This window comes from Lepisosteus platostomus, chromosome 5 (assembly GCF_059453375.1).
Source record: "Lepisosteus platostomus isolate fLepPlt1 chromosome 5, fLepPlt1.hap1, whole genome shotgun sequence".
NCBI classification, from domain to species: Eukaryota; Metazoa; Chordata; class Actinopteri; order Semionotiformes; family Lepisosteidae; genus Lepisosteus; species Lepisosteus platostomus.
The window spans coordinates 54,094,354-54,108,958 of record NC_142615.1 but is presented as its reverse complement, the minus strand read 5'-3'; the positions used below and the strand labels follow the sequence as shown (position 1 = coordinate 54,108,958).

The window sequence follows — 14,605 nt, the reverse complement described above, 5'->3', positions numbered from 1 at the left end:
AAAACCAGAACCCATGTTAGTTACCAAGTTAAAGACTTTGATGCATAAAATATTTATGCATAATTAAAATATTTATGATGAAGGTGGAAGGTTGTGTACTTTTGTCCACAAGAGCAATCTTTCTTTTATAAAATATACCTACTTTTTAATGTTTAATGATTGACATTCTGTAATACACAGTTTCAAATTATTAAAAATCTAAAGAGTATGCAATTTAAATTCTTAGTTGTAAAAAGACTGTCCCTCAGCAGTGACTGGGATTCGAAACCAGGCGTTTTCTGGTGACAGCTCAAACACTGTATATGAGATGTTAAGCTGTATATGATCTGTAGGTGCCATTGCTCCAGGTGAGGTGTGAACACACAACATCGCCATGACTCTGCTGTGCACACTGACTGATTGTGCCACTGGGGCTTCGCAAGTCGCAATTCAGTCCAAAGACTTTGAACAAACAAATGGTGAAACAGGGTTTCGTCTGTGGATCAATCTCCACATGGGGAAAGGGGACAGTGAAACAGTAAGGAAAATACAAGAGAAGAAACTGAAAGAATTATAATCACTGCAAAATAGGAAGAGATGGCTGGACATGTTAAACAGTTTGGCGGTTAATTTGTGACATTTTTGGTGACAATCAGCACACGGATTTCTCTTCATGTTCTTTAAGATGTGCAGTATATATTTTCAGTATAGATTGGTTACTTCAAAAGTCCAGTAAAGTGACAGTGGAGAGCTATCCGATACACATCTTAAAGAAGACTCCCTGTAAGTCGATTAAACATTTAATTTTCAAGTCAAATCCTTTACATGAAATAGACACCAACAATAGAAGGGGATGAGAAATGTCTTTTATCAAAATAAACCTGCTATTCACAGACCTCGGCCACAACATCTCCCAGGTACTTCTGCAGGATAAGGTCAAGCTCAGCTTTAGCCTGGCGGAAGCACTTGTCCACCTCAGATAAGTCACACCTGGCCATTGTATTTTCGAAGTAGGATTTCAGCGCCTCTTTCACCTCCTCATAGTTGTCCTGCTTCATGATTCCTGTGCCCTGGGAGAACAAGAAAGGTGAATATTCATCATCATCCCTCAACAATTCTCCAAATTGCCTGACTGCAGACACCACCATGAGGAGGAGCTGGAGTGACATAACATCATCAGTAGGCAGTGAGTCAAGAGAGGGGGAGTCATCCCACTGTTATCCTTATCCATGATCAAGAGTCTCACCCCCTGCTTTATGCTGTCCCTAGTGGTGATCTGTAGACAGTGTGTCTTCCACTTCACCCACCTCCTGAGGCAATAATCTTGAATAAACAGAGGGCTGGAGGCCCAGCCCGGCTCCTGTCTCTCTCCCCTTGGGGACGGGAGATTTTCTCAGAACCATGTTGAGGTGAAATGGGAGTGGGATGACGCAGGTGTCTTGTAGAGGTGAGTCGCCCCTGTGTACCTCAGTGTGATTCAAGCAAGGGGGAGGGGTTTAAGGGACTTACCAATCCCGCGTATGCACCCTCTGATTCAAAGTCAGGCAGGACTTCATTGTACAGCGCCAGGCAGTCCAGCTGGATAGATGATATCATGTTCTGAGCCCAGGTCCGCACCCGTATCTCCTCCTCCTGGAGCAGCCCCTCCAGCTCGACCTGCAGGCCCTCCCTGAGCCGCCACAGGGCCACTGGGGTCAGGCCCGGGTGAGCGGGTGTACCAGGGGGTGTGTGAGGGGGCGAGCAATGGGGTATGTGGGCTGCCAAGGAGGAGGTCCATGCCCTGTCCTTCTGCAGATCCCTCTCCGGGCCCTTAGGGTAGTTCCACAGCTGGGTCTCGGTCTCCTGCCTGGTGATTGGCTGGCTGGCCTGAGGGGACAGGGGCACAGAGAGGGCATGAGGAGGACAGAGAGGAAACTGAGAGGGTCTTCTTTAGGAGGACCAAGCCCTGCCCCTGGTCTCCCAGCAATCACAGTCACCATCATTGCAGCTGAAACCAAACTTTCGACAGATGTCACAGACATATCAGGCTCACAGACTTGCAGCTCTCGGCTGCCCAGGGTGAGACGCAGGGGGAGTCTGTTCCCTCTTCCTCTGACAGTCCTATCAGATGACAGCGGCAGACCCGATCCAACCCCACCTTTCCTTTCACACACAGCCACACACAGGCATGACTGTGTCACCATCATCAACACCTCCACCATTATAATCTCCACTATCTTCGTCACCATCATCTTCATCACATTTCTAATAAATGATCTCCACCATCTTCATCACCATATCCTTCTTCATCATGACAATCATCATGTCCACCATCGTCATCATCAACACCTTTCTTTACATAGAGGAGGGTGGGGGTGTGGAACAAGCTGTCTAGCCATGTTGCTAAAGCCAATACTCACGTTCCTGTGGGATCTGCCCCAGGTCTCGGTGTGACACCCTTCTCTCTGCTCGGCCATTCCTCTCTCGACTTGAGCGAGTTTCTCCAGGCGGTGCTGGGGAGGAGAAAACAGAGTTACCGGCCAGTCACACAAACACACATCATCATCATGGGCCAAGATGACCCTACATGACAGTGGCCTGTCGTCCTCGATCCAGAAGCAGTGTCCAGCCCTCAGCTATCCAGCTTCATGATCCCCAACATCCCTGTCGAGACCTGTTGAGGGGCCAGTTCTGCTAGACCAGGGGTCTCAAGCCCAATCACAATCCCTGGAGAGCCAGGTGCATCTCCAGGTTTTCTTTCCAAACAGGGCTAGCCAATTAAACAATTAATCTAATTATTTTCATAAGAAGATGTGGAAATAATGTGTTTAATAATATATTTTGATGTCTCTCACTGTTGAAGACTCAAAATATTCAAGGCATAGTTGGATATTTAAGGTCTGGATAAAGGTACAGTATTAGAATATTTTTTGTTTAATTAAAAAATTAGATCAACTTTGTAACCAAGACCTCTGGGCAGGAAACCAGATGATGCACCAGACCCTCTAGGAATGGAGTTTGAGACATGCTCACCCTCTCTCACACACAACCTCACACACACTCACCCTCTCACTACAAATACTACTACCACTACTACTACTACTACTACTACTAATAATAATAATAATAATAATAATAATAATAATAATAATAATAATAATGCAGACTTGCTTTTCTTGGGGTCTTGGGTCTGGCTCCTGTTTTGGCTGAGTCTCCTGTTACCTCCTTCCTGATCTGGGGATGTCAGACACAGTTCTGTTACAGACACGGGCTGGACTAGACTCACAAGCACAAACACCCACAGACACACACTCCCACACACTAACACACACGCAGATGCACACACTGTCAGGTAGAGTCTTTCTCCTCCTCAAGAGAAGACGACAGAGCCCTGCTGCTGCGATGAGCTTTAATTTCAGGAGGAGGAAGAAGAGGAAGAATCACAATATGAAGAAGACCATCAGTGGACTCACAGCTCTCTGGGTCTGGGGCCTGACTCTCAAACTTGTCTCCAGTCTCTGGTGGGTTTGGACATCTCTGTTCACCTCTGTAGACATCTGTGGACAGGACAGTTCATTTAGACAAACAAGTTCGACCAGACTTCACTCTCATAGTCAATCAATCAATCAATCTATTTTTTTCTTATATTTTGCCTTTTAATCCAGAACATCAAAGCACTTTACAAAACATACCTGGAAAATAGAGTATAAATGTGTAATACTGTAGTTCCTGGAGTAAGTGCTTGGATAATTCAACTACCACTGTTGTTACTTCTGCTGCTACTACTATGACCATGACTACAAATTCTAATACTAATTCTGATATTAATACTACTACTGCTGTCATTACTAGTAATAGTGATAAAAACAGAGCACTCACAGCTCTCTGGACGTTGGTCTGGAATCTAGAAAGTGGTTCCATTCTCAGGCGACTCTGGACCTCAACACCTGTTGATGGGTCACTTCTGTCAGACACACGAGTGGAGCCCAAGCCCACCTACACACACACTCACACACACTGACAGATATACACCCACACAATCACACACATTATCACACACTGACAGACACCCACCCACACATATTCACACACAGACATTACACACACACACAGACACTCACACACACTCACAGACACATTCTTACACTGACAGACACACACACATACACTACACCCACTCACAGACACACATTCACAGACACACACACAGACACAACACACACTCACAGACACAACATACATTTATACACACAATCAGACACTCACACACCTACTCGCACACATTCACAGACACACACATAGACTACAAATACTTATAGACACACACCAACACACACACACAGACAAAAACACACACACTCATAACTACAAATACAGTATAACTAACACTAACACAAATGCCACTAACATTAAAACAGTAACACTATCACTAAGAGTTACACTATCATTATCACTGACACAAACTACTAATACACTACTAATACTAATAATAACAGTAATACTATCACTAAAACTAACATGACTACTGGTGTAAATACTCTAACAGTAACTCTATAATTATAACTAATATTAGCATGAATGACTAGCATCAAAACTATCAGAAGCGCAATCACTATTAATACTGACATGAACACTAGCATTAATATTAAAGCTACCGATTGTACTCTCACTAATATTAAATATGAATACACTCGCATTAGTATTAGTCCGTGACGTCAAACCACTCTTTGTGACGAAGGCGAGACACCTAGCCGGACACAGTGATGTGGCACGTGTCGCCGTGGTAACCATACTTATAATTTGTAAACAGTGGAAAAATGCATTTAAACTGTTACCTACACAAATTTATCAACTTGGAATATAATTTTCAAGCTCTAGAATACAATTTCTAAACAATCATTTGAATAATCATTCTTTAATTTGGGATTAAACAATATGAACACTAAACGCACTATGGTATTTGATCGATACAGGCTGTATTGACTGTTTTATAGATATTTAAATAATTTAAAGAAAGAAAAAAATCAGTACTCACCAATCGGTGAAGTTAATCGATGATTCTAAGGTTTTTTAGTTGAATTAATAGGTTGTCGATAGATAAGTGATCAATATCTCTCCTTAGTGCGCTCCGCGCTCCTCCCGCGGTCTCGCTCTCTGATCCTGGCGCTCTGGCTGGTGTCTGTGACGTCACAGCGTTCTTTCTGACAGAGCATAGCGAGTCTCCGCTGTCCGGAGCCCGGGGGGTTTTTCTTACAGATATACTGTAACATCTCCAAAAGAAAAAACACCAGGCTGTGAAGAGAGGCGATTCATAACAGCTTGAGAAGGAGACCGACAAACCGAGGAATACAATTTATTAAACAAAAAAATAGTTTACTTCACAGATTAATGCGTTGTATAGCATACTCCCGTAGAGCAGAACAGAAAGGGCACAAATCCCTGTAAAAAGCTTTTCTGTTCTGTGGAGATTCGTTTTACACGAATCTCCACAGAACAGAAGCCAGGAGGATCAGACTCCTGATCCTGGAGGTTGAAGAGTATCTCCTGGTTTTATTTCCACTCGAGCTCTCAGTTCCTCAGCCAGTTTGGTGATTTAATTAACTGTATAAGACTCCGTGAGAGACGTGTGGGAGACGCTGTATCCCAGGGCTGGTGTGGAATCACACACAGACAGGTCTTCTGTGTGATTTGAGTCCCACTGCTCAGAGGTACAGACTGGTCAACTGGTCACTATTGTAGACAAGACCATCGGTCTGCTGCTGCTGATAATCATATTACGCTTATAAGAGTAGCAATACTGCTGTTCATTAAATTAGTAAAAATAATAATAAGAGATAAACACATATTGCTCAATTTTCAGTCAAACACTTCTGACAGAGGGTTGGAGGCTGACTTACAGTAAAGACAATGAATCAGGGCAGTAATACTGAGGGGCTGGAGGTTCTGGAAAGGGTTAATAGAAGCTTCTTGATTCTGATCTGGAACAGAGCCCACAGCGGCCAGATTAGTGACCCCTGAGCCCAGTTCACAGAGAGGAGAACCAGGAGCTCTTCTCTGTCTCTAAGAGGCTGTGAGGAAGGAGAAAAGGGGGAGATGTGACCTGAGTCCAGGCTGTTCTGTCTGATATTATTCATGTAGCAGCACTGATTGTCTGAATGTCCTCTGGTTCTGGATTGTCAGGATAAAGAGAAGGATGGAGATGAGCTTCTGTTTGTTCAGGAGGTAGGAATTTGGGTAAAGTACTGAGTGACCCAGAGCTCTGTGTGTGTCTGAGCTGTGAATCTGACTGAGAGGAGAAAAATATTTTTGTTTTATTCTGCCTCTGAGAAGTCTTTTCCTTTGCCAAGCAATGTTCCATCCCCTTCAGATACTCTGCACAGACTATCAGAGTAAGCAGAGAGGAGAGAGAGAGATGGACAGATAAGAGCACACACTGCGAGAGAGACAGGAAGGGGGAGAGAGAGGAGAAGGAGCAGGAAGACAGTGCAGGTGTTCAACCACACTGTGACCACAGGAGACAGGAGGCTTTTCTCAGCTGCTGAGGAGCTCAGTGCTCATGGCCACTCAGGCTCAGAGGCTCTGGCAGCAGTCAGGTCTGAGGGCTTCTGCTCATACTGACACTGGAGCTCTGAGAGTCACCTTCCTTTTTGACAGGAACAGCCCCTCCTGTTCAGCCCTGAGAGACACCATGAGAGAGCTGTGTGGGGAGAGGACCAGTCACCCTGTAGAGCTCTGAACACTGGACTCTCCTGTGTCTCCCTGTGCAGCACTAGAGCTCTGAACACTGGGCTCTCCTGTGTCTCCCTGTGCAGCACTGGAGCTCTGAATATTGGGCTCCCCGTGTGTCTCCCTGTACAGCTCAGCTCTCAGCTGCCTCATCACACTGACACCCACAGCCTCACAGTACAGCCTGGTTTCCTGTGCTGGAAGAGCTCGGAGGAGCAAAAACCACAGACTCACTGCAGAGTCTGACCTGAGGCTCCAGTGAAGCTCTGCCTTAAATCACCGTTGTATTAACAAGGACTGAACTTTTTTTTATTATTTTGTTGCTTTTTCTAATTTGAAACTGACTCCTGCTCTGTGGCTCCTGCTGCTGCAGCTATTATGGTGAAGCTGTAACACAAGAACTCTGCTATATTGAACAGGTGAGTTTAAATACAGCATAACTGCTAATACTACTACTGCTACCACAACTGCTGCTGCCACTGATACTACTGCTACTACTAATACTTTACTGCTCCTCCTAGTGCTGCTCCTACTACCTATAATAATAAGGAAGAGGATGTGAGCAGTGCCCTCACACTGTTCAGACTGGGGGTGTATCAGTGTATCAGTATCAGTTCAGCTCCACTGTGCTGTTAGAGAGTCTCAGTCATGCAGTCGGCTCCACACAGAGAGACACTGGGGCCACAGCTGGAGGGGTTGGAACATCTGTGTGGACTGGAGCTGCGCAGGGACAGACTCAGGGTCTGAGGGAGAGCTGCTGTCCAACAGGCTCAGTACATAAGGGACAATCACTGCTGAGCTTTTCTTTCTTTTTCATTTAAATTATTGATCACAGTCACAGGACAGCCAGTTCTTATTCAGTCCACCTTGTCTCCGTATTCCTGTGCTGACCTGAATGACCTCACTGCCACCTTGATCCCAGGCTCTCCTCACACTGCCCTTGACCAGGACCAGAAGACATTACTGTCTGGAGACACAACAACTCTGTGACTCACTGCAGGACACCAGTCACTGGACACTGCCTTACACAGACAAAAAGACAGGACCTCGTTCTAGACACTTCCTGATACAGACTGCAAGAATTACAGGACCATATATACATAATTGATTATCTTGATACTGATTTAAAAATATAATACTTGTCTACAATTTTTTTTAGTTTAATATCTGATCTCTTCCTGCCCCTGCAGCACCTACAGCCCTGCTGTCTGTATCTGTATCTGTGTTTCCTCCAGTGAGACACAGAGCCGCTCCTGTCTCTCCTCTCCTCCGCACTGCTGGGAGTGTCTTCAGGGAGAGGAAACAGTGATGTGTTTCTGATATATATGGAGAAGACTGAAAGGGCCCTGTGTGATTGGCCGTCCCGCCTGTGTGAGAGGTTCCTGCTGTCAGTCTGAAAAGGCAGTGCTGTGTGTGATTGGCGGGGCGGGGGGCTGTGTTGTTACTGGGGGTCTGGGGTGCGGAGCAGCAGCTCAGTTGCCCTGTGGGCTCAGGGGTGAAGACAGGGGTCTCAGCTGCGCTCTGTCCTGATGACAATGGAAGGCTGCCTGTCCATCTTCTCTCTCGCTGTCCTGGTGCTGCACAGCTCAGCCAGTAAGTGTTGAGTCTTCTTCTGTTCAGACACACAACAACTGAAATTAAAGTTTGGATGAAAAAAGGATAAAAAGTATTTTGAAATGAGATTGCCTTGAAAAATATTAATGTTCTATTATAACTTCTATAGAAAAATATGGGCTTAGATATGTTAATGTTTTATTTTAAATTCAGGTTTCTGGGTATTTGTCCAAATTTATTATAACTGCATTTTAGGGGTTCTATGAGTCAGGAAGAATTAATTGCTAGTGTTGAAAAGCTAATTCATGAATAATAATTTTACCTCATCTGATTTGCTGACATAAAACTAAAGTTTTAAGTGGAAAAACACAAATCTAAATTGAAAATGAGCTTGGGTTGAAAAATGTTAACATTCTTTTTAAAATTAAGCTTTCTGTGTAACAAAATTGTCATAATTGTTTATTTCTGAGTATGTGAATAATAAAAAAGCAGTACTAATAAAATAATTCCTTATAGCTCACACTTCAGTTGATATCTACTGTATAATTGTCTGTAAACATTATTTTAAGATGTTGCCATCAGTGTTATAAACATTCATGAGCTATTACACACCCTGAGGACAGGGCTGGGGATACAGGACGGGGTTCTGTTACTTACAAGTTATCAATCTACAGCAGAGGCTGGTTATCATCGGACTTTATTGATACTTTCTAAAATATTTGATATATAAAATATATATACTATCTATATAAAGTATTTACAACTCCTAATCTGTCACCGTAAAAATAAAAATATGTAAGCTATTTCTTAGACATAGAAAAAAATGAAGACAAAAAAGTATCTATAATAGTATAATATTGTGATTTGGAAATAACGAACACTGTGATTTTTAGTATTTTTATTGTTATTTTATTAATTAAAATCAATATTTATTATTTTATTATTACAGACTAATGTATGAATAGAAATCAGTGTGTTATTAATGACTGAAGTATCATTAAGACTGACATTTTATTATTAGGGAATGGTGTTTTCATAGAAATAATTAAAAGCCTGATGCATTAATAGAGGTAAGTGTATTGTTAAATACTAGTACATTTCTGAGACATATATTATTATTACAGTCTGATGTATTAATAGCATTGTGTAATTAAAGACTGGAATTTTATTGAGATTTTAATATTAAAATAATATTTTAATATTACAGAGTGATGTATTCATAGAAATATGTGTAATTATAGACCAAAGTATTATTGAGTCTGATAGACTGATAATTATTATTACATACTGATATATTCATAGTGATAAGCGTGTTATTAACTAACAGGAGGATTATTGAGACACTGGTATTTTATTATTAAATACTAATGTATTAATAGGTATACAGTAAGTTTACACTGGATTTTTAATGGTGCCAATGTATCGCTTGTGTGTTCAGACAGTCCAGGTTTCTGTCATTAAGCCCTGCGAGATTCAGTTACCGTAAAACCATGTATTTAATTTTGGTGTTATAAGAAATGTTGTTCCATTATGATAGGTAATTATGGGTTACCCATCTGCAGTTTAAAGATATACAATTGGGTTCTGAAAATGTAAAACACTGAAGCCATAGGACAATTGGCTCTTGTAGTTTTTAAAGTTAAAATAAAATTGATGTTATCATTATCTGGTTCCTATAGACCAAGTTTGCTGTGTTTGACATTGAGCAGGACAGGCTGATAATGGTTACATTCTGTATTGCTTTATCAAACAGAAAATGCAGAATTTAAGATCAATTGTGAGAATTATTATTATTATTATTGGGAAATATTGACTGAGGTGTAACAGCAATAATTTAACAGCTAAAGGACATTGTGACATTACAACAAGAATTTAAAAACTATAGGAAGTTGTGTTATGTTTATACAGGATTTGAGTGCTACTTCACAACTAAATTATTTGTTTTATGTTCTTAGTTGTTGTCTTAGTTACAAAATGATGGAATATTTGTTTGTATATTGTGAAGGTTTAATAAGATGTTTATTTGTTTATTGGAGGTATATAATCAAATACACATATTTAAGTATGGATAATACAAATTAAATTAATCATTACTTTATCACACAATAACACATAAACTAAGCCTTGAAATATTAAATAGGCAAGCACTTAGAGATTCATAACCCAGCAGTTGAGTTTTGAGCAGTTTCTCAGGAAACCACAATAATACAATAAGTGTCAGTATCTGTGTCTGTGTTAAACCTATCCTGTATTTGTGAAAAATAATGTGCTTCAATATAATTTAATTAGTCAAGCATGTGTTAAATATATATATTGACAGGTAAAGGCTAGAAAGAGACAATGAGAATATACCCTTAACATACTGTACATTTTAGAACAACATGTGAAGCACCTGTAAACCACTGACCACTGTAGTGATCCCAGACGTGTCAGTCATTCCAGGCACGATGCACTATAGTGGCCACAGCTCCCAGAAACACATGTTCGAACCCTCTGAAGTCATGCAGTCATTGCAGTTACTTTCCTCTACAGTGAAAGCAGCTCACAGAGTCCCAGTCATTAAAAACACTGTCCACTGTAGTGACCACAGCTTTCGGAAACACACAGACACAAATTGCTTATCTGAAGTCATACACCCTCCACTGCAGTGACCATATGTCCCAGAATCCCAGGGACAAAGTCAATGCAGACACTGACCACTGTCTTGATCACTATACTGAATAGTTTAATTTTAATTATTTTTCCTAAAAAGAATCCATTTGCCTTGCACTTAAATATTTTTATTACAAGATCTTATTAAAGGTGATAAAAGGTCTGACATGATTTGTCTTGATTTCAGCCTTTACATTAACAAAAGCTGAAATTTCAATAAGGGTGTATAGACTTTTGATATTCACTGTGTGCATACAAGTCCAAGCCCTCTGAAGTCATGCAGTCTTTACAGCCACTGTCCACTGTCATGACCACATATCCCAGAAAAATACAGAAACACAAGTACCAGTCTATTGAAGTCATAAAGTCATTTAAGTCACAGATCACTTAAGTGACTGCAGTTCTCAAGGTAGTATCCAGGATAGGCCTGACACATACAGGTGTGAACATCAGGGTGTCGATGTTTGTGTGACCGCTTTGTGAAATAGAGTGGGTTATCTCTAGTGGAGACTGAGTGATCTCCAGTGGACAGTGGTTGATCTCCAGTGAAAAGTGAGTGATCTATTCCAGTGGAAAGTGAATGAATCTTTCCTATGGCTCTTTCAGTCTGGTTTGACAGACTCATGTCTATTGTGTCAGAGTAGAGAGACTGTATTGCACTGATTCACAATTCAAGACTGCAGCTTCTCTTCTCTGTTCTAAATGACCTTTTCTCTGAGTTGGACACTTTGTTTAATGATATTGTGTGCATGTTTGTTGTAAAGTGCAAAAAAAGAAAGAGTGAAAATTGCAAATTTCCTTTTGGACACCTTGAAGAGCTGTAAAAATAGAGAAAACAAGCTCTTTCTAGTCACATTGTAGCAATATTCTAGGTACTGATTTCTTCAAGACCCGGTGTTATTTAGTTTTTATTGATTGATTCATTAGTCGAACATTTTTCAAAAGGTGGGTATTTTTTTTTGTGAGATGAGATGGGAATTTGAGAATTAATCTGTAATTTATGTTTTGGTAATGTATCTGATTGTGTTATAGTATTGAATATATAAAGAAAAGCATAGAAAATTATTTTCCTCTTATTTTGGTTGAGTATGTTTGTTGACTGAGGAACTAATGTTTTACTGAATGTATTATTGTGAATTGTTAAACAAACATGGAGACTAGAGTTAAACCCCTCCCCTCTCTCTGCAGGCAGTGCTGATGTGAGGCTGGTGAATGGTGCCAGTGCCTGTGAGGGGAGAGTGGAGGTGTATCACGAGGGACAGTGGGGGACAGTGTGTGATGATGAATGGGATCTTGATGATGCTGCAGTGGTGTGCAGACAGCTGGGCTGTGGATCAGCTGTTTCAGCACCAGGAAAAGCTCACTTTGGAGCAGGGTCTGGAAACATCTGGCATTTGAGCTGTAGAGGCTCAGAGGCTGCAGTGAAGTTCTGTGGCTCTCCAACATCAGCAAATTCAGCCTGTGGTCATAATGAAGATTCGGGCATCATTTGTTCAGGTATGGCAAGCTAATTTAACTTGACTTAAACTGTTTAAAATATGTATTTTCTCAAATATAATAAGATCAGTAAATAGAGGGTGCTATCATTCTGAAGATTCAGTGGGTATTTGCTCAGGTAGGATGAGCCATTTCATGTTTACCCAAAATGCGTAAATAAATATGATAACAGATATGATTAAGAATTTTACAATTTCCTTTAATTAGTATCATAATTATCAATAGATCACAATTGTGTTTACATGCAATATAACTGAGACTTTACGTTTGCTGGGTTCTTAAACTTTTAATGTCATTTTTACTGATAGATTGTGTTCAGTACACTAAAAAGAGGAAGAATGTGATATATAACTCTCAACGGTTTGGTTGCTGAATATCTTTTATACAGAATAATTTAACTAGAATAATAAAAAATGTCAGTGCCCAGGTCAGACAGTCCTGCTCCAGCAGTGCCAGGCTGTGACAGTCCTGGTCTTGTCCAGAGTGTCTGTCAGTGCCCAGGTCAGACAGTCCTGCTCCAGCAGTGCCAGGCTGTGACAGTCCTGGTCTTGTCCTAAGTGTCTGTCAGTGCCCAGGTCAGACAGTCCTGCTCTAGTAATGCCAGGCTGTGACAGTCCTGGTCTTGCCCAGTGTGTGTGTCAGTGCCCAGGTCAGACAGTCCTGCTCCAGCAGTGCCAGGCTATGACAGTCCTGGTCTTGTCCAGAGTATCTGTCAGTGCCCAGGTCAGACAGTCCTGCTCCACCAATGCCAGGCTGTGACAGTCCTGGTCTTGTCCAGAGTGTGTGTCAGTGCCCAGGTCAGACAGTCCTGCTCCAGCAGTGTCAGGCTGTGACAGTCCTGGTCTTGTCCAGAGTGTCTGTCAGTGCCCAGGTCAGACAGTCCTGCTCCTGCAGTGCCAGGCTGTGACAGTCCTGGTCTTGCCCAGAGTGTGTGTCAGTGCCCAGGTCAGACAGTCCTGCTCCAGCAGTGCCAGACTGTGACAGTCCTGGTCTTGTCCAGAGTGTGTGTCAGTGCCCAGGTCAGACAGTCCTGCTCCAGCAGTGCTAGGCTGTGACAGTCCTGGTCTTGTCCAGAGTGTGTGTCAGTGCCCAGGTCAGACAGTCCTGCTCCAGCAGTGCCAGGCTGTGACTGTCCTGGTCTTGTCCAGAGTGTCTGTCAGTGCCCAGGTCAGACAGTCCTGCTCCAGCAGTGCCAGACTGTGACAGTCCTGGTCTTGCCCAGAGTGTGTGTCAGTGCCCAGGTCTGACTGTCCTGTTCCTGCAGTGCCAGGCTGTGACAGTCCTGGTCTTGTCCTGAGTGTCTGTCAGTGCCCAGGTCAGACAGTCCTGCTCCAGCAGTGCCAGGCTGTGACAGTCCTGGTCTTGTCCAGAGTGTCTGTCAGTGCCCAAGTCAGACAGTCCTGCTCTAGCAGTGCCAGGCTATGACAGTACTGGTCTTGTCCAGAGTATCTGTCAGTGCCCAGGTCAGACAGTCCTGCTCCAGTAATGCCAGGCTGTGAAAGTCCTAGTCTTGTCCTGAGTGTCTGTCAGTGCCCAGGTCAGACAGTCCTGCTCCAGCAGTGCCAGGCTGTGACAGTCCTGGTCATCTCCAGAGTATCTGTCAGTGCCCAGGTCAGACTGTCCTGCTCCAGCAGTGCCAGGATGTGAGATCTCTGTTCCTTGGGTTTATAACGTCTGGAGTAACGCTGCTCTTCTTTTGTGAATTAGATGATAATGATCAGCCATTTCTTCTGTAGTTATTAATTTCATACCTCTGGCTCCACTGAATTGGAAGAAGCAGAATTCATGGATGGATTTGTTATCAGTTTCTGTTTTGATTGATTTCACAGCAGTCTGTGTGCAACATGTAGCACTACTGTCAGCGCTGTAGTAATAGTTATGGGCATGTTGAGCAGCTGGAATGATAGTGATAATTTGGGTACTTTGTAATGTTCCACAGACTGATCAATTTGGTGTCTGTGAGTTTTATTTGCCCCAGTGTACAGCTAATAATGCACTGAGTTTCTTCAGAGACACATTTTAGAGAACAGGTGGAGGTGGAGGTGGAGATTGGTGATTTAGCCTCTTTGATCTTAATATACATCTAAAATTATTTGATTAACATATATCTACATTATTTCTGGAAGAAATTAATCAATTTTACATTCAGTTAAAACATTCAGCCACAAAATATTTTTTGGTTTAACTATTTGACGTTGACCTTTCAGATTTTCTTCCA

The 14,605-nt window shown here is 42.2% G+C and overlaps 1 protein-coding gene across 4 annotated transcripts; it reads right to left on the bottom strand.

Moving 5' to 3' along the window:
* Positions 1 to 828: 828 nt before the first annotated feature.
* Positions 829 to 5,118, bottom strand: LOC148669369 (uncharacterized). Of its 4 annotated transcripts, none has more exons than XM_088632572.1 (7): positions 4,994 to 5,118; positions 3,838 to 3,905; positions 3,432 to 3,515; positions 3,130 to 3,192; positions 2,379 to 2,471; positions 1,489 to 1,845; positions 829 to 1,049 (listed from the first exon to the last, which is right to left on the bottom strand). In XM_088632572.1, the coding sequence occupies exons 2-7, from the start codon at positions 3,877 to 3,879 to the stop codon at positions 864 to 866; spliced, it is 825 nt and encodes a 274-aa protein (XP_088488698.1). In that variant the 5' UTR covers positions 3,880 to 3,905; positions 4,994 to 5,118; the 3' UTR covers positions 829 to 863. The 4 variants fall into 4 exon arrangements, with proteins under 4 accessions (XP_088488698.1, XP_088488701.1, XP_088488702.1 ...); XM_088632575.1 differs by lacking the exon at positions 4,994 to 5,118 and adding an exon at positions 4,585 to 4,615; XM_088632576.1 differs by lacking the exon at positions 3,130 to 3,192.
* Between the last annotated feature and the right edge of the window lie 9,487 nt (positions 5,119 to 14,605).

Bases quoted from the DNA above. Each gene is read 5' to 3' on its own strand.
- LOC148669369 (XM_088632572.1), bottom strand. From the start codon at position 3,879: ATGGAACCACTTTCTAGATTCCAGACCAACGTCCAGAGAGCT. The intron at 3,193-3,431 runs GTGAGTCCACTG...TGACATCCCCAG, and splicing joins GGCCCCAGACCCAGAGAGCT to ATCAGGAAGGAGGTAACAGG. The intron at 1,846-2,378 runs GTGAGTATTGGC...CTGTCCCCTCAG, and splicing joins GGGGCAGATCCCACAGGAAC to GCCAGCCAGCCAATCACCAG.